This window comes from Caretta caretta, chromosome 9 (assembly GCF_965140235.1).
Source record: "Caretta caretta isolate rCarCar2 chromosome 9, rCarCar1.hap1, whole genome shotgun sequence".
NCBI classification, from domain to species: Eukaryota; Metazoa; Chordata; order Testudines; family Cheloniidae; genus Caretta; species Caretta caretta.
In genome coordinates, this window is record NC_134214.1 from 38,285,726 (window position 1) to 38,309,669 (window position 23,944).

Below are 23,944 nucleotides of genomic sequence, written 5' to 3' on the forward strand. Positions count from 1 at the left end.
AAGGCCGGTAGGGCTCAGGCCAGCTCTGGGTCCAGCGGGGTCCAGGGAGGGAGTGCCACCTCCACCCCCGACTCACCTCCTCAGGCCACTCACCTGTCTGGGGCTGTGTGCTGGTGGCTACTCCCCAAGGGCTCTGCTGGGCCTGGAGCTGCCTGTGGCTAGGTGAGCAGTCAAAGGAGGGTGGGAGCTGAGGAGCAGCCACAACTCCGGGCACCAGCAGCAGACGGGGGAATGCCACGGCTGCCCACTCCATGGCACCACCAGCCGGAGGAGCAGCTGCCCTGCACTGCCTGGCTCCGGCTTCCTGCCTAGGACCTGGCCAGAGGGAGGGGCCTGAGGGAGAGGAGGAGAAGGGTGGTGGGTGGAGCTGCGCCCAGCATTACCCCACTCTGGGTAAGGTACTGCAGTTTGTGGGGGGGACAACACCTTTGTGCCCCCTCAGCTCTGCCCATGGGCTAAAGCCCACTACTCCTGGCTTCAGGGGGATGGGGTGGAGCTCAGGGGTTCAGCCTCTCACTCCTCCCGGCTGCGGGGCGGGGAAGGAGGGAGGGGACTCGAGGCTTCAGTTCCACGCTGTTCCCAGCTTCAGCCCCATGGGGTGAAGAGGTGCCAGGGCTCAGGGCTTCAGCCTTGCGCCACTCCCAGCTTCAGCTCCATGGGGGGTGGGGGTGGGGGAGCTCAGGGCTTCAGCCCCGCACTGTTCCCCGCTTCAGCCCTGCGGAGGGGCACTGGGGCTCAGGGCTTCAGCCCCGTGGTGGGGCACTGGGGCTCAGAGCACCAGGTTTCATGGGTGGGGCTCCGCAGCCCCCCTGAAAGGGCTTGCACACCCCCAGGGGGCCACAGACCCCCAGTTGAGAACTGCTGGGCTATCGGACTCTTGCTTTCTAGTCCAGTGCCCGATCCACTGCATCATGCTACCTCTGTTGACTGATAGTTTAAGAAATGACATGCCTTACCTCTGCTAATGTATGATTTTTAACGGTCAGTTTGCCTCTTTGTTTCCAAGGCAGCTTTGCAGTGCACTGACTGTCTGACTTTGATCTGGGATCTGCTAGTCTTTGTAGAGAGGACTGTAATTTTCTCTGTTTGTACAGCACCTATCACAATTGGTCTCCAACCTAAACCTAGTGAGCCTCAAGGCACTATTGCCATATGAGTGTTAAATTATAATAATGGTGCAGACCCTTGAACCTATGTGGAGTTCTGCTGTAGTCAATGGGATTCTGCCTGGGGATAGAGGTCTGTGCTAGAGGATCTGGGGTCAGGATCAAGGCCATAATTATTAAAAAGGATAGGCAATTAAATTTTAAGAGTCATATGATTTCAAACTATTTCAGACTTCTTACTACTTCATATGAATTATTGGTGCACTTAAAAATAATCATTCATTCTAATATGTTTTGGACACTATCCTACTATTTTATATACCGTATTAGCAAACCTTTTTCTTTTTTTTTCTTTTTTTGAGACATCTGGTTCATGACAGCTAATGCTTGTGTCAGTAGCAAGTGGACCTTTTAAATAATACTGTCAGAGCTGAGTGTTAGGCCTTCCCATTTCAAACTGCTCAAGCTGCTACTGTGCTTTATCGCAGACTTCATCTAACTTTGGAAATTTAATTGCCTTTTTACAGAGCTGTTAAGATTTAAGAAATGAGAGATAATCCCAGGCTGACTGGCCAGTGCTTTGAGATATAGATCTCCATTCCCATCAGTGCTTTTTCACTGATTGGGGAGGGAAGCTTATAAGCAGGTCTCCTGACAAAGGGATTAGAGCTTGTTAAAGTGGAGATTCAGCCAATTAATCAGCTTTCACCAGAGTATATTGTAAAAATTTAGCTAGTGGTTTGTCCTATAAATCTTCACAGCTTCTGCTGATAAATAAAAATAGCATTAATTTATGTTTAAGAACAACATTAAAAAGTGTGGTGTGTACAGCCTTAGCTGCTGATTATGGTTGTCTTTAAACAACCAACAAACCACTTTGCATCATGTACCTCTTTTTTCCACTCCTGTTCAAAAGAAACAATCAACTTTTCTTTAATTGATTAATTATTTGAAACTGACTCCAGAATCTCAATAGCATCCTGGAAAAAGGCTACTAAACTTCCAAAGTCAGATGAAATCAGTGACAGAGCACAGGAGCAGCTTGAACAGCTCGAAATTAGCCCTGAGAGTAATTGTTTAAAGGCATTGTTGCTACTGACACAAGCATTAGCTGGTATTAAACTCAGGTCTGCATTAAAAAATTACTAAACCACTCATTTCAAACAGTTCAGTTTTCTGATAGGGCACCCTTGAGGCGTGGCCTGCATTTATTATTTAAATCCTTTTTAACCAAAAAAAAAAAAAAGTTTCTAAGAGAGCTTTTCTTCTCTTTTAGCCCCCAATTCAGCAATCCATCCCTCTTCAGCAAACACTTCCCCATATGCCTGAAGTTAAACACATGCTTAAATGCTTTGCTGAATTGGGGCCCTACTGATATTTATAAGGGAGGGAGCAGCCATATGACACATGCTGAGGTGCACAAGTCCTTTTCCTTCTCCTTCCTGCCGTCTTTCTCTTCAGTTCATCTTTGTGGTTCCTCATAGTGTAGACCTAGCTTTGTAAAGCTGGGGTAAGAGAATAAAGATTTTTTCCCCCCCACCATGGAAAATTTTGAGTTTTCATCAAATAATCCAAAGTTTTCTGAGGGAAAAAAATCAAACTTTTTTGAGGAAAGCAAGAACTTTCCAAGAGAAATCTGTTTAGACAAAAGCCCAGTTTTTTCATTGAAAATACAGCTGTGCTGGAAAATTTTCTATCAGTGCTAAAAGAGAGTGCCTAGAAACAGCTCCTTAAAGTGTTGTTGATCATGCCAATGTCCGAGACAGGAAATAGAAATGATCACCACCAAAACAGTGAAACTGCCTATATGTAAGCGGGGGAATAGTTCCGCTACTGTGGGGAACTTTCCTGGCTTCTGTACCACTTCCTTTACCCAGTGGCCTCCCTGGCCTTGAGGACTCCCCTTCCACTCTCCTGTCTGGGAGAGTTCTCGTAACCCCAACAAGGCTGGGCCCAGGATTCCTGGGGGGCTCGACCCCCAACCCTGCTGTGGTCACCTAGGACAGCAGCTAGGATGTCCCCACTCCGGGGTACTCTCTCTGCCCTGGGCACTTCTCTGACCCACTGACCATTACATACAAGTTAAAGCATATGCAAGTTATTTAATCAACAATTAATTTTAAAAAGAAAAAGGGGAAATGGGAAAGGTTAAAGGAAACACATCAACCTGCTCTGTGGCAGGGAACATCACAAACAGTGTCTCTGGAATGTTAGGGCACTTCACAGTCTGTTCCTTGTAGATCCCAGGCCGCCTTCTCAGGCCCTGCCTTTGCTGCAGGGATGCTGTGGGTTGGACACTTGCTCTGGTGGTGGCCACACGCTCTCAGGCTCTAAGTGGTAGGACCCTTCTTCCCAGCGTTGCCCCCACCCTGTCGGGGTTACGATCCAAGCCTGGCCTGCAGAGCCTCTTGGCTGAGGCGTCTCCCTGTGCTGGGCCTGCTGCCCAGGGTCCCCCTCGCTCTCCCCAGCTGCTCACCGCACCCAGCTCCGGACTGCTCCAGCTCCACCACTCTGTCTCAGCGCTGCTGCTGCTGCTGCTCTGCCTCCAGCTCCCTGGGCTGCTTCTTTGGCCCCTCTGGCTCTGGTTGCTGCAGCTCTGCTCCCAGGACAGGTCTGCTCTGCAGGCTGCTTCTGTGACTCTGCTCCCAGCACTGACCTGCTTAATGGGCTGCTTTTCTGGCCCCTCTGGCTCTGGTTGCTGCAGCTCTGCTCCCAGGGAAACTCTGCTCTCCCTGGGCTGTGCCTCTGGCTTTGAGGCTGCAGCTCTGCTCCCAGGGCAGGGTCTGTTCTCTCTGGGCTGCTTTTATGGTCCCTCTGGATCTGGCACAGCTCTGCTCTCCAGCTCAGCTCAGGCCCTTGCTTTCTCCTTAGCTCTGCCCCACTCTGTCTGATCTAGGCAATTCCAGGTCACACAGAGGACGGGACCTCCCTGGCTTCCTGACTCCCTGATTAGCCTGCCCGCCCTGTCATTCAGGCTGACCTGGAGCATTGGCCTCTCCCCATTGTTCCTGGGGACTATCAGTCTCAGGGTCCTGATTCCCCATAAACCCTTCCCCTTTTAGTACTGGGAGCTAGCCAACCAAAACACTCCCGCTGAATGTTAGTAAGGGGGCAACAGTCCCCTTACATATATATAAACAGTGCCGTCAAGATGCACAAAATAAATGATTAAGAGAAAGGGAGAGACAGAGTCTTTCCCGCAAACTTCTCCCTTTTTTAGTAATATTAGGTGTTACTCCTGGCTATAGTAGGTACAACATTTTCATAGAGAAGTGAGATTTCGAGGTGATGGCAACCCTTGCAGTCCTTTCCTACTTTTGCTCAGCAGTTATGACACACTATCTGGTGAACTTTGAGCTTCAGAATAGCTCTTTACATGCTTTTTAGCAGTAGTATTTTCCATTTAGGGCCTGATCCTAGACCTGTTGAAGTCATTGGGAGTTCTTCCAGTCATTTCAAAGGGACTATGATGCAGTCAGTGTCAATTTCTCAGGCATGTCTTCTCTCTGTAGCAGATACCAGGTAAGTCCAGATATATCACTTTTGACTCAAAACAGGCATAGGGATCTGCTGGGGAAAAAGCAAATACTCAAGAAATGCTGGAAGAGGAAAGGGGGAGATGCAGTTTTAAAAATGAACTGATGGCTGAGTTATCAGACTAATTTTGGTTTTGCTTTTATATTGGTTTTTTTTAAAGGTTAAAAATTCATTAATAATCAGAAAAGGTTACTTTAGCGCATTCTACATGTGGGGACAGTTTCTTCCTCTGATTAGTACTTAGCAAATGGGAGAAGGGCTGCTCAATGTGAGTGATAGTGGCTGACTGAAGTCCTAACACAAGGAGTGGCTTCTTTTGAAATGTGATGATGCCATACAATCTCACTGTGCTAGAAATGCTATGATCCTGAATTTACAGAATACCGTTTCCAAGCATGGCCACCTAAATTGGCCCAGATCCCCCTAATTGGGTGCTGAATATGGTCTGAAATCAATATGTCTGGAAAATTGTAACTGCTGAATATAACCTGAAGATGATAAAAAGACAAATAAATCCTTCATGTGTGGGATTAACATACCATTCTAATTTTGGCATCCTCTGTCTGGCTGCTTTGCTTTGTGTTTGTGGTGTTTTTTCAAACGGATTTCCAGATCCCCTCTCCTGTTATGCTTGGGCTAACAGTGGCACAATCTTTTTCACTATTTTTTAAGGTTGATGTTCTTGTATGTTAAAGGTAATACAACAGAAAGGGAAGATTAACAATACAAGATGGTATAACTAATACACAGCAGGTAACTCTAGTGCCCAGGATAACCTCCTCCCAGAAAGCAAATGGCAGACTACAGTAGAGGTCAGCATTGGTGCCCCATCTAAATGCAAGGAAACACCTTGGATGTCAGGGTTACTCATTTCCACCCACTGATTAGCATTTTTGCCACCTCACTCACCCCAAAGGTCTGCCAGCCAAATTAGCCAATTGCGGGTTTTGGACCTGTGGGACTGTAAAGAGATCTTGCCACCTGTGAAATCGTCAGCTCTGGGTGAGTGGTATGGGGTGTGCCTTTGCCGAGTTGAACACCAATCCCTGGTAGCATGTCAGGTATACCACCAAGACTCTAGCACCTGTTGGGTCCCAGAGACCACTCCAGCAATCTATAGCCACCTAGCTTCTCCCAGGGTAACCCCAGAAATCCTGTGCCTGTGAGCTGCTTCTCACCAGCCACCTTTCTGTCTGCCACTGACACTTCCCTTGTTGCCAGAAAGAGCAGTAGCTGATTCACCCTTAACATAGTGATCTTTTATTGTCAGCTGATTCATTGTATTACAACAACCCAAGCCCATTAGGTAGGTGGAGCTGGCTCACACAGCGGATGACTGCTTCCCAGAGTCTTCATTATTAAAGTTCCTTTCTAAACTTTTTTAAACTTACGGTTCATTTAGCAAAACTTAAAAAAAGTGCCATGAAAATTGGCAGTCCCAGGGTTTGTCTACAGAGGGAGGTTATTGCGCAGTGAGCTAAGATGTGAATTCAAAGTGCACTAGCTACACTGCACTTACTCCCTGTGTAGACGCTCTTACTGCACACTAAGGGCTTTCCAAAGTGGATTCAGCTAATGTGCACAGAGGCACGCTTAGTGTGCAGCTAAACGGCCCACTTGGGGAGTGAGTGCAGAATAGCTAGCTGCACCATGCACCAGCTACTGTGGGCTTTTTTCCCCATGCAGACAAGTCCCTGGAAAAATCTAGCTGGGTAAGGTTTGATGCATGTAGTGGGCTACACCAATTTGGCCTTGCACAGGTTCAGTTTAGGCAGGAGCTGGCAACTGACTACCCCTTGCTGGTTTGCTTCTGTACAATTTACACCTGCAGGAGGAATTCTCATAACCCTCCTCCCAGTGACTCCCTCACACCAACCTCTGCCAGGCCTTTCCTTCACGTTGCTTCCGAGGGACTCACTGGCCTAACCACTTCATCTGCCGTTTCTAGAGGTTGAGTGGGGTCTTTCTTCAGATCCCCTTCCCCCATATCCAAAAGTCCTGGTGAGGGGAGAGGGAGCGAGGAAAGAGGGCTGGAAGCTGCCAGTCCAGCCCCCAGTACATACAGGGAAGTGGAAGAGGGAACAACTCTCATTCTGTGGCCAGAAAAAAAAGCTGATCTGAGAACAGGGACAGATAGCTTCTCCAGTAAATTCCTAGTGTTATAGTTAGCGAAATCTCAGGATTTCCTTAGCAACCAATCAAGTACCAGATTTATGGACCTTCACTTTGCTAGCCTCCAGCTGCACTGGGATACTTTCTTTCCCAACTGTCAGTTTAACTGGAGGAGAGGAACGCTGTGCTCCTTCTACTGCTCTGTGACAGGATCTGACCACTTTCTGGGACCCTCCTCCTACCCATCTCCCTATAGATGATCTTCTATAGTTGGAAAAGGACAGTGGCCTTAGCTGGTGACCCCCAGAGGTAGAAGATGAAGGGAACAACCACTGGCACCCCTGAACTTCCTAGGGGAAATGGGCAACTGAAAAGCAAAGTTGGGGAAGTGCTCAAGCTACTGTACGCCAGGCCCCTCAGCCTTGAAGACAAGAATGGTAAGGGTGGAGAAGCCAGGGAAGACCAGACAGAGACCAGGTGGGATGTGCAAATTGTGTCAATCCAGATCGGCTGACCTTCTTGGACTCGGTCTGATGATCATAGTTCCATGTGCACCGTTAGTTCCCCTGAGTTTTACTTCCAGGTTATCTTCAAGCCCTTCCTAGAAACCTACCCAATTAAAAACAAGAATACCAAAACTACTAAGAAATCTACACCACCCTTCCAACGTGCTCTTGTTGGTGCTTGTATTTCTTTTATTTCATATTTAAATTCATTCAGTTAAAATTATCCTTGATGACTACAAGTGATTTGTTTTTTTTTCTCATCAGTGATGTGAGCTAAAGATATGGAACTGATTGTAATTTGTACAAAATATGAAGTCATTAGCAATAGGAGACAAAGATCTGACAGCGCTAACATCAAAGGAAGCTGGCTTTATTTGGAAGCAGCATTGGGTTCATCACATTGAATTCTACAACTTGACTTTTAAGACTGGCTTGAGAGAAGGTTAGCAATTTTTTTTGTTCTTCTGGCTTTTGTGGATCTTTATCATCCTCAAGGGCATTACAGTGAGTAACTAGTCTGGACCAGAAGAACAACTTAATTTTACAAGAAGCTCATTAATTCATTCTATTTAAAATCTTCTCATTTCACCCAAAACCCAATTATGCTTGGACTGGCAATGATCAGGACAGGCATTGTCTCACAGGTAATGGGGGGAGAGGACCTAGGGAGTCCTATGGTATTCATGTCGGGAAGACAAGGGTGACTCCCTTTCTTTGACTTTTAGGTAAAAAGAACTAGTCCTTGGGACAGCTTGACAATTAGAAAATCCTGAAGAGCATTTAGAACTAAAACAGCTGTACAATCACTGAGGGGTTCATGGCGCGGGGCAGAAAGCTCATCAAAAGAGACTATTCAAACAATTGAGTTCTATAATTAACACACAAAAATCTGTTCAGAAATTGTAATAACAGTAAAAGAGAGCTAAGAAGAAGCTGCCTACCCATGAGGCAGATGTGGTTTTGTTAAAATTTGAGAAAGAAAATCCATCCATTTAAAGAGAGAAAAGAACATTAGAGGGAAAAATGAAAACTTTTTATTTCCTGGTGTGCAGTTAGAATACAAACTGGAAATATTTCCAAAGTAGCAGGCGTGGTTGAAAAGGGAACCAGTCATCAATAATCTGAAATGGATTTTAAGAGGATGGTATCATTAAAAAAATTATTTTAAAAACAATTCCTTTTCCCATTCTTATTTAGAACTAATTTACTGGAAGCTTGAAGCTGAGGTTTGCTTCCTTCAAGAATTTACTTCTTCCTTTGTTGAACACATTGGTGTGTTACTGTAGGGTTGTTCATGGAAGCTGTGCTGCCGCTGCTTTAAGGACAGTGGTTGCTTTGGGATTTATTTTAATTATATCCAAAGTATTTTGTGGACTTTAGAAACTAAGGTCTACACTTCTGGCAGCACATAGAGTACACACACTGCAGGCTCAGCTAGCATGGGTATAAATAGCAGTGTAGACTGGGAGGCACTGCTTAGAGGACAACAGAGTAGAGTAGTGTGGCCTGCACTCCTGAACCGAAAGATATATACCCTATGTGGCTCTCTACATGCTCAAACAATGCCTTCCATGTCTACGCTGCTATTTTTAGCAGTGTAGCATCCTGCTGCCTCCCAGCTGCCGGAGCTTGTCCCTTCAGTAGAAGACTCTGGTAGCATGGAGAGGCTCTGACAGAGGGATGCAGTGGGGAAAGGCTCCAGCAGCTATCCACTGCTAGAACCTTTCCCCGCTGTCTACCCTTGCTGGACCTTTTCACTGCCGCATGTATCTACATGTACCCTACATCTGCTGGAAGTGTAGCGAAGTGTAAACAAGTTCTAAGTTTATTTACACAGCTGGTCTAGTTTTCTATTAAGCAGATCAATTGTGCTTCACCTATAAAAAATGCAGTCAAATACATTCATGCAACATTATTGTTTAACTGGAGAAGTTAAAAGAGACAAATCTTAAGGTTATTGCGCCGCCACTCACTTAGTCATGTTAATGAAGGTTTAAGTGGAATTTAAGTGGTGCATTGGCCCTGTGCTAGCCTTTTGCAAAGGAATAAATTTCCTACTAAGGTCCTGATCCTGCAGTGAGTTCCATGCAGGCTCCGGGAACCATCCTTGTGGAGCTTCTTACAGGATTAGGGCCCCAAATGCAGGCTAACCATGCTTTATAGAGTCGAAGTTCAACATTCTAGTGTTTATACGCCCATAATGTCCTCGTACAAACCTCTATACCATTAACTTTCTTTACTGCTGCTGCGCACTGAACTGAAAATTTAAAATTTATGTGCCAGACCTTCCCATTGACTAAGTGGAGTTATGCCAACAAAGGATTTGGCCCTTTGTCTATCCATCTGCCTTCTCTTCTTTATTAGCTTCAAAACCAGAAGCTGTGATTTACCCCATTTTACCCCATTAAAAATATGCTTCTGCGGTTGGAGTGAGTTAGCTGGTAGCTCCTTAAATCTTTTCCTCTAGCTTCTGTATCGTCCCCTAAATCATCTGGCTGCTAGGGCAGCTCCCATATAGAGAGGCCTATGGTCTTAAGCAGCAGCCTGCCAACCCAAACGTGTCTCATTTTCTCTGCTTCAATGCCACTGAGATCTGCCACAAAGAAGCCTAGCCCCATGGAGACTCCTTTATCCAAACCCAAAGTAATAGTTAGCCTTCTGGTGAATGTAGAGTCAGGGAGGGAGGGTCACCGGGGCAAAGGAAAGTAAAGAAACTAAGAAAGAGCCAAAAGGAATATAAATAGAGTTGTCTTAAATTTCCCAGATTTAGATATTTTTGTAGATTTTTTGAATTTCAGTTAAAAAATAGTGATGAATTTTTTCATACAGTTTTTTTTTGCCAAAAATTAATCTCATTTTCCACCATTTGTAGAGTTGTTCAGATTTTTCACAATTTTGATGAAATATTAAATTCAAATTTCAACAAGGAAAAAAAAGGAGCAAATTTTGGGTGAAAATGTTTGCATTTTTCCCCAGCTTGAAATAAAACTAATATATAAATAAATTGATGTTTAATTTTTTAGTTTTTAATTATTTTTCTTCCAAACCTATCAAAGGTGTCGCTCCACAATTTGGGCTTTAATTTACATGCAATAACTTCAATTTGTCTTGCTGTAGCATTAACACCCCCCCTTCACCCTTGGTCCCCCCCCCCACCAAAAAAAAAAAGTGGTGGGAGAATTTTATCAGGTAGGAGAACTATTTTGTTTTTGTTGTTTTGTTTATTTTTCAACTTCACTTAATTTTGAAAGGGCTGAATGAAAAGGCCTGAGGCCTTAATAGAAAATTTACACTTTGTCTGAAAACAAGCAAAGCAACCTTCAGTCTGCACATAAATTGTTTCAGGAAGTCATGAGCTTCTGAAAACAAGGGTTTATAATGAGAGGCTGGGATTTTCAAAACGGCCTAAGGAAGTTATACACCCAAATTCCTTTGACATTAAGTGAGACCTGGACTCCTACTTTCCTTAAACTCCTATTTTTGCAACCATAACTGTACTTTAGTGGCTATCCCTAGTGAAAGCTATAAGAATGGCAGGTTAAATTTTTTGCTTGCTAAGGTTGACAGTGTTCTGTTGAGTCTGATGAAAAGATAAATGAAATAGATTTGCTTAAAGTCAGGCTTTGTGCAGCTGTGAGTCCAAGGTTTTGTTTTAGGCTCATCTTCACTTAAAATTAATATTTTTTCCCCAGAAAAAATACAGGTGTCACAATTTTGATTTTTCACACTGAAAATATTTCTGTTTAAGAATTTCCTTGGAAATCTTAAGGATAATTCCGTTTTAAAATGTAACCTTGTTATGTTGGTGGGTGATCTGAATGGAAGAAAAGATTTCTCTCTCTCTCTCTCTCTCTCTCATTTTTTTAAAACTAATAGAAAGAACTAATTAAGGGAAAGCTAAAGGAATTGAATTCAAGGTTTGTATTACACATGTAAACTAATCTTTTTACAATGACATCTTTCGAAAGCTGTGTAAGAATACTATTCATGCCCTGTCCTATCTAGCAAATCCTCCCCAGAAAAGGAGCAAAATGAAGGATTGTCATGAGCTAGCAATAAAGACTTTCAAGGAAGGGGTTCTATTCACACTTGTTGTTTGTCTACTAATTCATTAACATTTAAAAATACTGTATAATATCCTAGTTAAAAAAAAAAGTCCAGTACCAGTCATAGTAGGTGTGTCAGCTGTACTTCAGGGAAAGAATACCCTTGACAGGGTTAGGATCAAGTTTTTAAGTGAAAATACAATAGAACTCCAAGGAGCAAAGAATTGTTGAATAAATGCAGCGTATTCTCAAGTATTCTTATGTGCCAAGTGCTGAAATGTAGTGCATCTGTGAACACACTGAAGTGAAGAAAACCATCAGTTCAGTGGTTGGTGATTTTGTATAGCCGAAGCAAAATGGCTCTGTGCTTCAGAAGCTGCCACTGCATTTAGAGAGAGCTTTCTGCAGGTCCTGAAATATTAATGACCAAGGTTTAACGTAGTAGAAAACAAAAGATTATGTTGTGTTAAGAAAAAGGGGGAAATTCCTGTGAACTGTAGAATTTCAAAACCCTCTCCTTCTGCCTACTGCATCCTCTCAATCACTTCCTAGCCCCAGAGTCTGAAAAGAGGGTATAAGGTGGGAATTGTCCCCCAGAATGTGTAACTGCCGTATCTTCCTGTTTTTGTAATAAAATGTTAAAGCCACAGCAGAATTTTCATCCCTTATGTGGGGCTGGTTATTCTGTGCTTTGTTTACCATGTGTCTTGGTATTAGGAAAAAAATCAAGTGATAGTTATTCATTTTATAATTTTCATGAGCCATTAATACGATTAAGCTAGACGTTAGGTTTTAAAAAAAATAGAAATGGAGTTTGCAGTATAAGTGGGATTAGTTAGGTCTCAGGTTGTATTTTTTTCATCTCCCTTTCTTTTTTACATTGCAAAAAAGTGCTCTCTGTCGGCATTTATGTATATGTCATTTTCAGAATTAGGGCATGATTGTGATCCGAGTTATGCTAATACAAACCAGATGCACCACCATTTTCAAGAGAGTTACTACCAATTTACACCAGTGTAACTCTACTCAGAGTCTGTCATTTACATGTCAGTGGTTTTAAACCAAATGCATCAAGGCTGCTAGCAGTATTTGAGCTCATTCGTCAAACATTGCAACTCCGATGTAAAAAAATATTAAGGTAGTTTTCCCTTCTTTTGGCAGCCCGTACTAGTGGATGCAGAATAATCCATTTTACACAAGTTGCTTTTGTTTACTGTGACTGACTGAGTGACGGCCTATACCCAGTGGGTTTCTATTTGTGTTCGGGGACTAATTGTATTTGATGTGGAGAGGTTGGGCTTGACCCCAGAGCTTCTTCCTGCCAAAGCAGCGGTTTCTGATTTTAATCGAAACCCCAAGGCCATTTGAAGTGTAGCCAAAAAGCACCTTGCAAGCTGAACCTTATCTAATTATGTGATGTGTATAAACTCTGGAAGCATAAATCTTAGTCATTGGAGCAACATGTTATTATAAGATTCACTGGTCCAGTGACAGCCAAAGTGAGCAAGGCCGAGATTGATCTCGCAGTGCTTTTATTGACAGCGCTCCACACATCATGAAGTTTAGACTCGTTAAGGAAATTCCGTCAGTGGCTTTGGTTAGGAAGAGTGAAGTAACTCGCTCCTTTACAAATGTGTTTCTAAAATCCCTGTCTAGGGTGTGTATCATAAAAAGAAAAGAATAAATGAAAAACAACAACAACTGGATGAGTGCAGAGAGGAAGAAAGGCATTGAATGGGACTGCCTGTTCCTTTCTGTAGGCATACATGTAACAGTGTGGGAACTCTAAAGATAGTCTAGGTGCTAAATGAAGAGCCTGGAGAGTGAGTCATGCTGTAAATATTGGGAATAACCCTCCCTCTTACACTGTCTGTTCTTATAAAAAACGCCTGGAAGTTTGCTCTGTCCCCTGAAGGGTTGAAAGCCAGTGGTGTTGGCTGCCTTCTCTCTTTTGCCAAGGCACAGATTTCTAGGATGACATACCTGGGGGCCCCTACTAAAACTTGCTATTCATGACAGTAGTGAGATTTTTCCAAGTGATGTAAAAGTAGCCATCCATGTAAATGAAGATGATGTCACTGAAAGGTTGCCAAGTGCACATGGGGATTCAGTGCACATGCCAGCACTGCAGTTATTGGATACCCTAGCTTCGAGGAGGGAAGAACATGCTTATTTCCTCCCTTGGGAAGAAAGAGCCAAATTAATCCTGCCTTGCCAGAAGGGAGACATGCCATTTCCGGGCATGTAAGACTCAGAGCCTCCCTGCCAATCACAGTGGTTGCCTGTTCCACTCCATCTCCAAAATTGGCACTGTCAGACTGTCAGCTGCCATTCCTTAAGTGGTCATAGAATTAAACAGTTGTGCCCTATTACTGCGCTGTATGAGTGTGTGCACGCAGGTGGGAACAGTGGGTGACATGCAAGTCCATGTATAACACAAAGATGAAGCAGATTTTCCAGCAAAGTTGGTAGGGAAATGTGCTTATAGGTGCTCTTGTAACATCACCAGATCAGCTTCTCAAAGGCCCTTGTTTGAATTAGAAATTGGTATCCCTCAGTGTAGGGCTAGCAACTAAGAATTTCTTGGTTTGTTAACTTCTCACCTGGGACTAGGTGGGCATGGTTTGTTCTTTTCTGAAAATGTCTCCAGCCTAGGTTTTGAGTAGAGGAGACAGCATTTTATTGTCACATCCTGGGCAAATAACACTCTCCATTCCCTTTTCTCCTAGCTTGCAAAATTGGATACTACAAGGCTCTCTCCACAGATGTTTCCTGTGCCAAATGCCCATCGCACAGCTACTCCATTTGGGAAGGCTCTACCTCTTGCACCTGTGATCGGGGCTTTTTCCGAGCCGAAAATGATGCTGCCTCCATGCCCTGCACCCGTAAGTCGGACTCTCTTATTTAGTTATTCTTTCTGCCTCAATAATTTGTATGAAAAATGTTCCCTCGAGATGCACGTTTCACTTTGAGAAGTGTGCGGCAGCAACATTCAGTAATCGTTCCTCTTAGCCAAGTAAATGCAACGTATCAAAAGCAGGTCTTTTCCCAACACAAAGCATAACATGAAATTTGTAATTAAATGAGAGATGAAACCAGTTGCTGTAAAAATAAATAGCTCAGCAATAATAATCAAAGGTTTGACCTCATGCTCCATTATTATCAGTGGCAGAGACAGGAATAGAACCCATATCTCCTGAGTCCCAGTCCAGTTCACTATCCTCTGGATTAGACAGCCTCTTCTGTTTTAAAATCTTAATGTTTGTAGAAATTGTGATACATTTGCTCACAGTTACTAGGATGAATGTAAGTATTTGGATATTTAGTGAGACTATCAGTGTTGACTAGCTTAAAATTTACAGCATGACTCCTTAATGATGGCAGTAGCAGTCTTAAATACCAACATGATTGGTTTGTTGTGCCCCGATACATACATAGTTTATAAGTGCACATATGCAACCTGTAAATCCTCCAGTCCCTTCAATTTGTGGGGAAAGAGGAGATTACATTTTAATTCCACAAGGATGTTTTCATCAGGGAAGCATGCCTACGGGGGTAACTACAACTGGTATATCAGGCCAGGTATGTGTTAGTGGGTCATGCTGTTTAAGAAGTGAGACTTAAACCATCCCTCAGCCTAATATTTTGATAATTGAGGGTTTTTTTCTGTATGAATATAATATTCTGAGTTAATAAACATAAAGGCTATATTTTGCTGGGGTATATTCTTGGCTCCCATTGAAGTCTATAGGGACTGCTTTTTGATCAGAATCAGGATGTGGAGGTGTCTGTGAGAGAGAGAGAGATTTTTTGTTTTGTTAGTTTTTTATTGTAATCCAAATTTCTTGTGGGGAGATGGGTCACATTTTATAGTATCCCTTTTAATCTTCATTTCTCCCCTTCAAAGAGGAAATCATTTTTTGTCCATCACTGTTATAGCACTGCCCCTAAATTCCAGCCCTTCCCTTCCAATAATTGCACCCCTAAGCACCATTATTATACCAGTATATTTCATTATACTAATGAAAACCTGGCTTAGTGAGAGAAGTCCTGACCAAAAATGAAACTACCAAACGAAGGTTTGAGGTAAGGCGACACAGTATGTGCAGGTGACCAAAGTGCAAAGAGAGAGTTCTAATGGATAATGAGTCATATCCAGGAAATGGTTTTGTGGAAGGATAACATGTATATTTACAAGTACAGTTCTTTCTTGTGAAGCATATACCTGCAAATGATCAGTTTGGGCTAGGGTCCATGTTTGCTAAGTTTAATCACTGTGGGTGAGGTTCTGACCAGCTTGTGTGTGTAGTGGGGTTGAGGCTGGTGCGATACTCGGTCACAACTGCAGTCGCTGTTCTCAGGATTACCCCCAGGGTTATAGCTTAACCCAAGAAATGGGGACATAGCTCTGCCCCCACTCCTCACTTCTGCAAATGAGAATACTGGGCACACAGAAACAAGGAGGCTGCACAGTACCAAATGCACTGGAACATTGGAGGAAGAATGATGGTCCAGGTCTGAGCTCTACCTGGAACAGTGTGGATTTACACTGCACCCACTGTAGCTCAATGCTATGATTTGAGCCTTTATATATTAAGGAAAGAGTGTGCATGCGTGCGCTTGCATGTGGTCTGTAAGAAATGTGAAATGGATTTGTTTTGTTGGATTGCTAAAAAAAGTGAAAGGGTTTATTTCTATGTGACCCAAAATGAAGGAGAACAACAAGGTTATTTCAGTGTTTGTTTATGATCGAGAAAGCGGTCACATACGGCAGGCCGCACACTCTCCAGCACACCCCTCCTCTGAAATTTTTGGCTTAGCTGTGTTCTAGTGTTGTTTATGACTGTGTATGCTTATGACATATACAACAGAAAATGCTCTGATAATGCAGTGTATCCCCACGTGAGCATGTTAAGGCTTCGTCTCACAGCAAGATGGGTTTTGCAAGAGGCCACCCGCTGCACCGCTCCTTCCGAAACCAGTTCCACGTAGCCATTGGCCAACTCCTTCTGGGCAAGTGACGGAAGCCATTTAGGGAGCCTGTATGTAAGTAACCCTTCCAGAAGAACCCCCTGAGTTTGTCTGCCTTTCCTGACAAGATGTGGAGACGGAGAGGAACATAAACATCAGAAGTTTTTTTTTCAAACTAATTTCAGACGCTAATCAGTTCTTACCAGTTGGTTAAACCAGGTGACAAACCCAATTCCCTTGTGCTGACAGCCATAATAATCAGGTACCTTCTTTGTTCATTATGCTCTCTTTAACCCTGGTATTCTCATTCAGCCCTGCATTTAGTAATCGCTCAGTGTGACGGCACACTAATGAAGAAATAAAACACAGTATCTGAGATCCATTCTTCTAGCAAAAAGATAGACTATGCTCCAGTGGCTTGTAAAATCGGGTTTCTGTTCACTTGGAGAACTATTAGACCAGGTGAACAAAAGTAGTGTTGGGTAATTTGGAGGGAAACACCTGGAATGCACTGTGGATTGATCCTTTTTTTAACTATATATTATTATTTCTAAACCTTTTTTTAAGATGAAGAACTTCAGTCTTCTCAGGACTCTTTTCTGTAGATCCTTGACCCTTTGGTATCGATTTCTTTTAGTAATATATCGGCTGCTCTCTTGTCATTTGTATCTTACCCTTTGCAGGCTTGGGGAGGAAGACTCTTACAGCTTTCCATTAACCTGATTGTGCTTATGGATGAGAGGGAATTAGAAATCTTCCTCCCTTCCCTTTTACACAATTCTCATGTTTACGAAAATTGCCCCTAGTTTCTGATATGCTGGGCCGATCATGTTCCCCAGAGCTTGGAATATTCTGACACTACCCCCTCTGCATCAAAGATTTGATGAGGAATATTTTACATGTTCTCTGGATTTGTCCTGTGTTAAGTTATACAAACCACTTTTTAACTCTTGCTCATGCCCCCTTTAAGTAAATGACCCAAATTCAACTCTTAGTTACACTGGTAGAAATCAAGTATAGCGCCACTGATACCAGTAGTTACTCCTGACTTACACCTACAATATTGAGAGCAGAATATGGCCAGGTAGGGTTGCATGGGTATGAATGACAGCAGAATTTGAGCCACAGGTTGTAGCTGGGACATGTGAATAGGGCAGACATCGATGCACAAAGACAGGAAGACATACGTTTACTTATGGGACAGAAGGGAACTTTCACTTCAGTCTCCCCTCCATGGGATAATCACTGATGTTGTGTCATTGCCAAGGAAAAGAACCACTTCCTCCTTTCTTAGACAAAATTCTCCTTCTTACTTTGGATCCGCCTCATCGGCTAAGTCAGGAATTCAGACTTGCAATTCTAAAGCGCACAGGGCTTGTCAGCTGTGTGCTAGGGCAAGGGAAATGGTATGATTGACCTATAGTACACTTGAGCAGAAACTATGGAAAACAGTCATTTTTCCCCTCTGGAAGCATGACAAAAGTTATATTAATGCAACTCTTCAGACCTTCATTATACTTCAGTACTTGTTGAGAAGATGGGTCTATCATAAGGTTAGCACCTAAATAGGGTATTAATGGTCTCCACAATAAACAAAGCTATGAAAGGTAGAAAGCCACCAATTTAACAGTCATGCTCTTCATTCCTGAATTTCTCTTTCTAATCTGTGAGGATGCCGATTTTAGACATTTTTTCCCCTTGCTAAATTCCACTCTGGCATAGACAGGTGTAATTCCCCCACTCAAGTCAATGAGAGTTGCTCTTGCTTACCCTGTGTGTCTCTTTCACTGTTTTTTAGCAAACAGTGCACACATTATAAGCTGGTATGAGGCACTTTTGTGTTGTTTATATTGCCTGTTTGATCAAGATTATTAATGGTTTGTGATTGGGAGGATTTTACAAAAGAGAGATGATTAGCATAGACTGTCCAGCTTGAGATCTGTCTAAGTAAATGACCCTGAATAATTTAGATTGTTGTGCCACCCAAACAAGGTCTGATTGATTGATAGTTTGGCATGGCCTAAAATATTCCTAAAACAGCTGCTTTTTAAGACAGTTTATACCAAAGGAGCGTAGAGTTAATGAGAACAAATTTAGCAAGATGTGTGATGAAAGTGCCTGCTTTAAAAAGACTCTCTCTAGTTTAGGTTATCAAGAAATCAAAAGAGCCTTACTTCAAACAGCAAACACCACTTAGTTTGTCTTTACATTCACCTCTTCTAATTGAATTTAGTGCACTTCTGTATTTTCTCCAGAAAGTATATTGTTTTTAAATTACCATTTCAGTCCTATTACTCAAGCCCCCTGCTTCTAATGCTTTCTGACAGTTATCAACATAATGAACCATAATGAAATGATGAACAGTGGAAACTCAATGTGGATTCCACTAGTGCTGTGTGACTGTGATGTTAAAATTTGAATGTAAATTAAAATAACACTGTCCTTACTTGTTTCCAAGGTCAAGGTTTAAAAAAAGGTCTGTAAGGTCTAAACACTTTAATCTTGCAAATGTTACTTTTTCATATATGTCCTTGATTCTATCCTCTGTTACACTTAAAATATCACAAAGATAAACATTGGCCTACATTTTCAAAAATGTGGGTGCAGTTACATACCTATTTGCAAATACATTCACAATAACTCTGCATGCGAATGACTAATTGCACATAGAGCTGGTCATCTGAGCATGTATTTAGTATATTTACTACAATTGCTTACATTTTTGCATAAAGAACACACACATACATTTTTTCTTAAACGTAGCCCTTCACTGCACATCCAGACAAATTCTGATGTCACCTGTTCTAATTGTATATAATTTGAGGTCAACTGCTGGTGCAGAAGAACCAGATAGTAGGGGAAAACATGTGGCCATGGAAGCGGTAGTGTGTTTCAGGCAGCTTTAGCATGGACTTCTCCATATTTTCTTCCCAGGGTTTCCCCCACACTTCTTCTAGAAATGCAGTCTGAGGCCTTCAATGAGAAGTTGTACCATATGCTATGAGAGAGCAAGTGAGGACCAGTGTAAACGACATTGAAACCTATACAAGAGACCACCCTTATTTGGCACCCTCCTGTCATAAGAGACTGTGTTTCCCAATGTAATAATTCTGCCTCACCTTATTAGAAGACCATAATTAAACAACTGATTTTATTATTCCTTTAAGACAGATTTAATTATATGAAATGCTGCCTCATCTTTTAAGGAACAATAACCCATAACCGTATTGTGTAGCACTTCCTTCATACCAACTGTTACCTTGAAAAACTTTTTAGGGTAAAATATTACAGTTGCAAACTTATACAAAAATAACAGTGGCAGGAGAAAGAATTGTGTTTAGCCGAGGCAATAGGGAAGAGTAGTTTGGGGGATTTTTTTTATTTTGTTTTTAGAAGAGATTTAGAAATATGTCATCAGTTAGCTGCAGCTATATTGGAAGGGATTTTGGATGACAGGAATTTCAGAGGAGAAGGCTCTCTCTCCACAAACACTGTGATTGGATGAAGGGACTGAGGAGAGGCTAAGTGGGAGGAGGGTATGTGACAAGAGAGGGGGTCGACTCACTGAAACAAGTCTATAGAACATTTTAAAAACAGAGAGGGCATTTTTTGGACCAGATCTTGATGTGAATGGGGAGCCAGGGGAGTTGTACAAGGCTGTGTATTAATTACAATTAAGGCTAAAATCAACAGTTCATTAAAGGCAAGATTCCCTTGAGATATTAGCCAGCTTCTGCCTCTCTTTCTCCATATCTTTAAATTAGTACAGACATTTACTAGATTAATTTGGGACTCTGATTTGGCGCAGTACTGAAGTCCATACTCAGGCAAAATTCCCATTGAAGTAAATCAAGTTTTGCCAAAGTAAAGAATTCAGCAGTTTGTTGCAGTGTTATGACCTATTTTTCCAGACTGGACTTTTTCCTATCCAATATCCAGAGAACCTTTTGCCGTCTGTAATGGGTTTCATTGCTTTTAATCTAAAAAGCAATTGGATGGATAGTTGCTCTTATCTGCAGTTAAGCTAGTTAGAGAAGATGTGGTCGTGCTTCTTTAGGCTGTTTGAGAGCATGAGTTGCCACACATGCTGGTTTAGGAAGGTCAATAGTTGTTACTAGAGTAGCTATTGGTGGGGGAATTCAGAGAGCCCACACAAAGGTGACATGTGTGTCTCAGACGTCCAATGGAACATTAATAATTAGAACTCTGCAGTAACTAGCTTAGCTTCAGAGAAGTGGAGATATCAATTGCATTGGTCTTTAAATCAAAGAAACCAAGTCTTACATATCCAGTAACCAAAGGGGAAGAGGTCTTTTGGCATGTCAATGGGAAATAATGCATGCCAGGAAAATGTACATTTCTATCATGGGCCCAGTTCCAAAGGTCCTAGTCAGGCAAAACTCCCACTGACATCAAAGGGAGTCTTGCCTGAGTAAAAACTTTGGAATCCGGCCCTTGTGTATCAATCAGATATCCTGGTGAATCTATTAAAAACCTGAACTAATATTAATCTGTGCCCAAAAAGAAAGGAAAGTAGCTGATGATTGATATCTCAAGTCGTTGTTACATTTAGTGGACTGTTAACTTTAGCCCTCACAGTTGTAAAAACACATAGCCGATAATGATAAATGACCAGGAATGTCCATGCAGTTAAGAAGCAACCATTGCCGTAAATGGCAGCCCTTATGTAAACTAGCCTGCAGCAACCAGAGAGCTGTCCACAACTGCTGAAAGAAAGCAATTAGTGGTAGCAACATATACAACTGTCAGGGGAAAGCATGGACTTTATTTCAGAGTCAAAACTTACACATCCCAAGTGTTTACTCTGTGTTATAACCTGTCTTTCAGATGGAGAGAGATTAACAACAAAGGCTTATCTGAAGGGCTTCACAGCCCAGACACTGAAGCATTATTGACAGCTCCAAAGTTGTACATGATTAATGAAGCTTTATAAAATAGAAAGAGGAGAACCAAGGTGCTTCTTCTTGAACTCTTGTCCTTGCACCAGTTTCCCCAGTGTTTCAGTGAGGCAGCAACAGGAGTTTAAAGGAATTTATCTTATTATTTATTTGAGGGTTTTTTTCTGTGCACCCAGTTGGAAACACTGCAATCTGCATTCGTGCTTGACCTTTGTCTCTAGGGAGTTCAATTTTAGACTTGTGATGGATTAAAAAAAATACTATTATGGTTAAAAGACGCTGGGTTCTGGGAGCTGTTCTAGATATGAATCTTTCTCCTCTTTGCATCTCTTTATATAGTCCTTTTTATTCTTGCTATATCGTATGCAGTGTCTGGCTTCCAAACCTCATACAATAGAAGATGTATTTGATTTTTTATGACTTATTGTACAATGAATAATATGTATCCAGTTAGGTTTTCTTGCCATTAGAGGAGCTGACATCTGGACATTTACTCCCAGATGCTTATACTGCAAAGTTGTTCCTGTATCTTATCAAAAACTTCAGGGCTTTCCTATAGTTTACTCAAAGTCAAATTGCTGATTCGAATCAGTCCTATTCATACCAGGTCCCTTTTAGATTACAGTGAGTCTTGGTTGATCTTTTCTGTTGTATGACTCTGCTATGCAGTGCGCTAGGCTCTCCTTCACATAGGGCTTACTCCTGAGGCATTGGAGTTGAGGACAGCCAGCATCTTGCTGGATCAGGCCCATAAAATCATTCTGTAGAGCCTGAGCCAAAGCCCACGGAAGCCAGTCAGTCTTTCCATTGCCTTCATAAGCTCTGGATCAGGTCCATAATTTACATTTTGATGAATTTAACCGTGTTCAATAAAACTTTCTTGGTTTAAAGATGAAGATTAGGCTTGCTTTAAATCACAGCGGGGCATCTTGACATCTTATTTTGTGGTAGGATCACAACAATCCTTATCAAGCTAAGGTCTGTCTTGCCGGTACCAGGACTCATAGATGATTCCCCCCCCACCAAGGATAGCACAGGGATCGTTAAAGAAGATAAAAGTCCTTTTTGCATGTGTGAGGTTTCCTAATGTTTGGTGGGAATTGCCAGTGAGTTACAGCTTCCTTTGGGGTTCATGCTACAAATTAGAAGTAGACTGAATGCTGGATGAGAACCCATTCAAAAGTAATAATCATCCATTGCACATTCTGCACAGGTATCATGATGGAGAAATGTTCTTTTACACACACATATACACAGTGAATGAATGGATTTGAATTCCAATGAGTGAAGGCCTGGTACTCAGGAACATAATAGGTACTTAGGCCCAGCTTTTTAAAGGTATTTAAGCATTGCAGCACTGAGCACTGCAACACCCAAGGCTCATTTTCAGAAGGATTTAGAAACTGAGTCCCACTGAACATGCTCAACCAGTTAGATGCTACAATGAGCAGAGCAGCACCTAATACCTTTAAAAAATCTGAGCCTGAGTGCTCTCAGTGCCTGCTGACCTCCCAGAAGGCTCTCTGCATAGGAGGCACTCAGCACCTTTCAGGATACAGCCTTTTGGGGTTTTAGGCTCTGCACAGCAATAACTGGTTTTCATTTCACACGGTATCGTGTGATAAGAGTCAAACTGGAAAGACGAGCTTCTGTTAGGGCCTGATCCACAATCCACTGAAGTCAATGGAAAATCTCTTGTCTAATTTAGTAGTCCAGTTAGGAATCCCCACCTCTTTTAAAAGTGACTAACAGAAAGAGTGCCTTGTTTTAAAGACACTAATGTCAGTGACTGCGCAGGTGTTTAAGATAAAGCCTGGCCTTGTGTGGTGTATATTTGGAAAACCTCCATTAACAGGTCTGTGGAGAGCGTGGGTTTCTGTTTGCTTTTTTAATAGAACTGCACCCACGCACACGCACTCTTTCAAGATAATAAACAAAATCTTAGCCCTGGTTGGTAGTAAACAGAAATTGTTACCATCTGATTGCTTGTGGTATCACTGTAGTCCCTGATGGGAATGTGTCACAATCACAAAACCCACCAACACAGGTACCCTTATAGACACCCTCCGCAGAGAGGCCAAGGACTGAATTGGTAGAGAGAAAGGCACGCCCTGCAGCTTCTTGTGCTGATCCCTCTAGTAACAGGGCTGAGTCACTACAGCAGGGCAGTTGGGGCAAGCTTGCACAGCTACTCTTCTGTGGCTAAATAGACATTAGTTGTCAGTGCTATCAATCTAGCACCTCTCACAAGCACTAAATTCACTTTAAAAGCATTAAGAGGCGTATTTCCCCTGGATGTTAAACCCATGCTGGATCCTAGAATTGATTTTTTTTTTATCTAATACAAAAAGCATTACTAAAATACCCTATAATGACTATTCAGGTTCATTAAAAAGAAAACACTTTATCTTAAATGCTTTGTCCACGTAAATCCAAAGAAAAAGGGGAAAAATAAACCCTCTCCATAGCTTTTGTGTAAGAGAAAGCCCTTCAGGAGTCTTGGTAAAAAAGGTGTATGTCATCACTGGATAAAACACCCCCGCACGTACCATCCGCATTAAAAGACCATCCAGAATTTCAGAATGTTGTTTGTTTCAGGATGGAATGCTGACATCTTGTCAGGCTGAGGAAGCTTTGATGGCTTGAGACCCATGCTATAAATTTCTTACTACGCAGAACGACAGTGTGGCTCAGGAGCTGCTTTGCTGGAATCCTTTCTTTCTTTTCTTTTGCTGTCCTTTAATCCA

General features: G+C 42.4%; 1 protein-coding gene across 2 annotated transcripts in view; it reads left to right on the forward strand.

Annotated features, from left to right (window-relative positions):
- The window catches only part of EPHA4 (EPH receptor A4), a 125,679-nt gene that overhangs the window by 40,319 nt on the left and 61,416 nt on the right, over positions 1-23,944 (forward strand). For both annotated transcript variants that reach the window (XR_007358437.2, XM_048864134.2), the window contains exon 4: positions 14,037-14,192. Coding sequence is in view for 1 of the 2 variants with exons in the window: in XM_048864134.2 (XP_048720091.1) it covers positions 14,037-14,192 (156 nt within the window). In the remaining variant the exon portion in view is untranslated. The remainder of the gene's footprint in view (positions 1-14,036; positions 14,193-23,944) is intronic.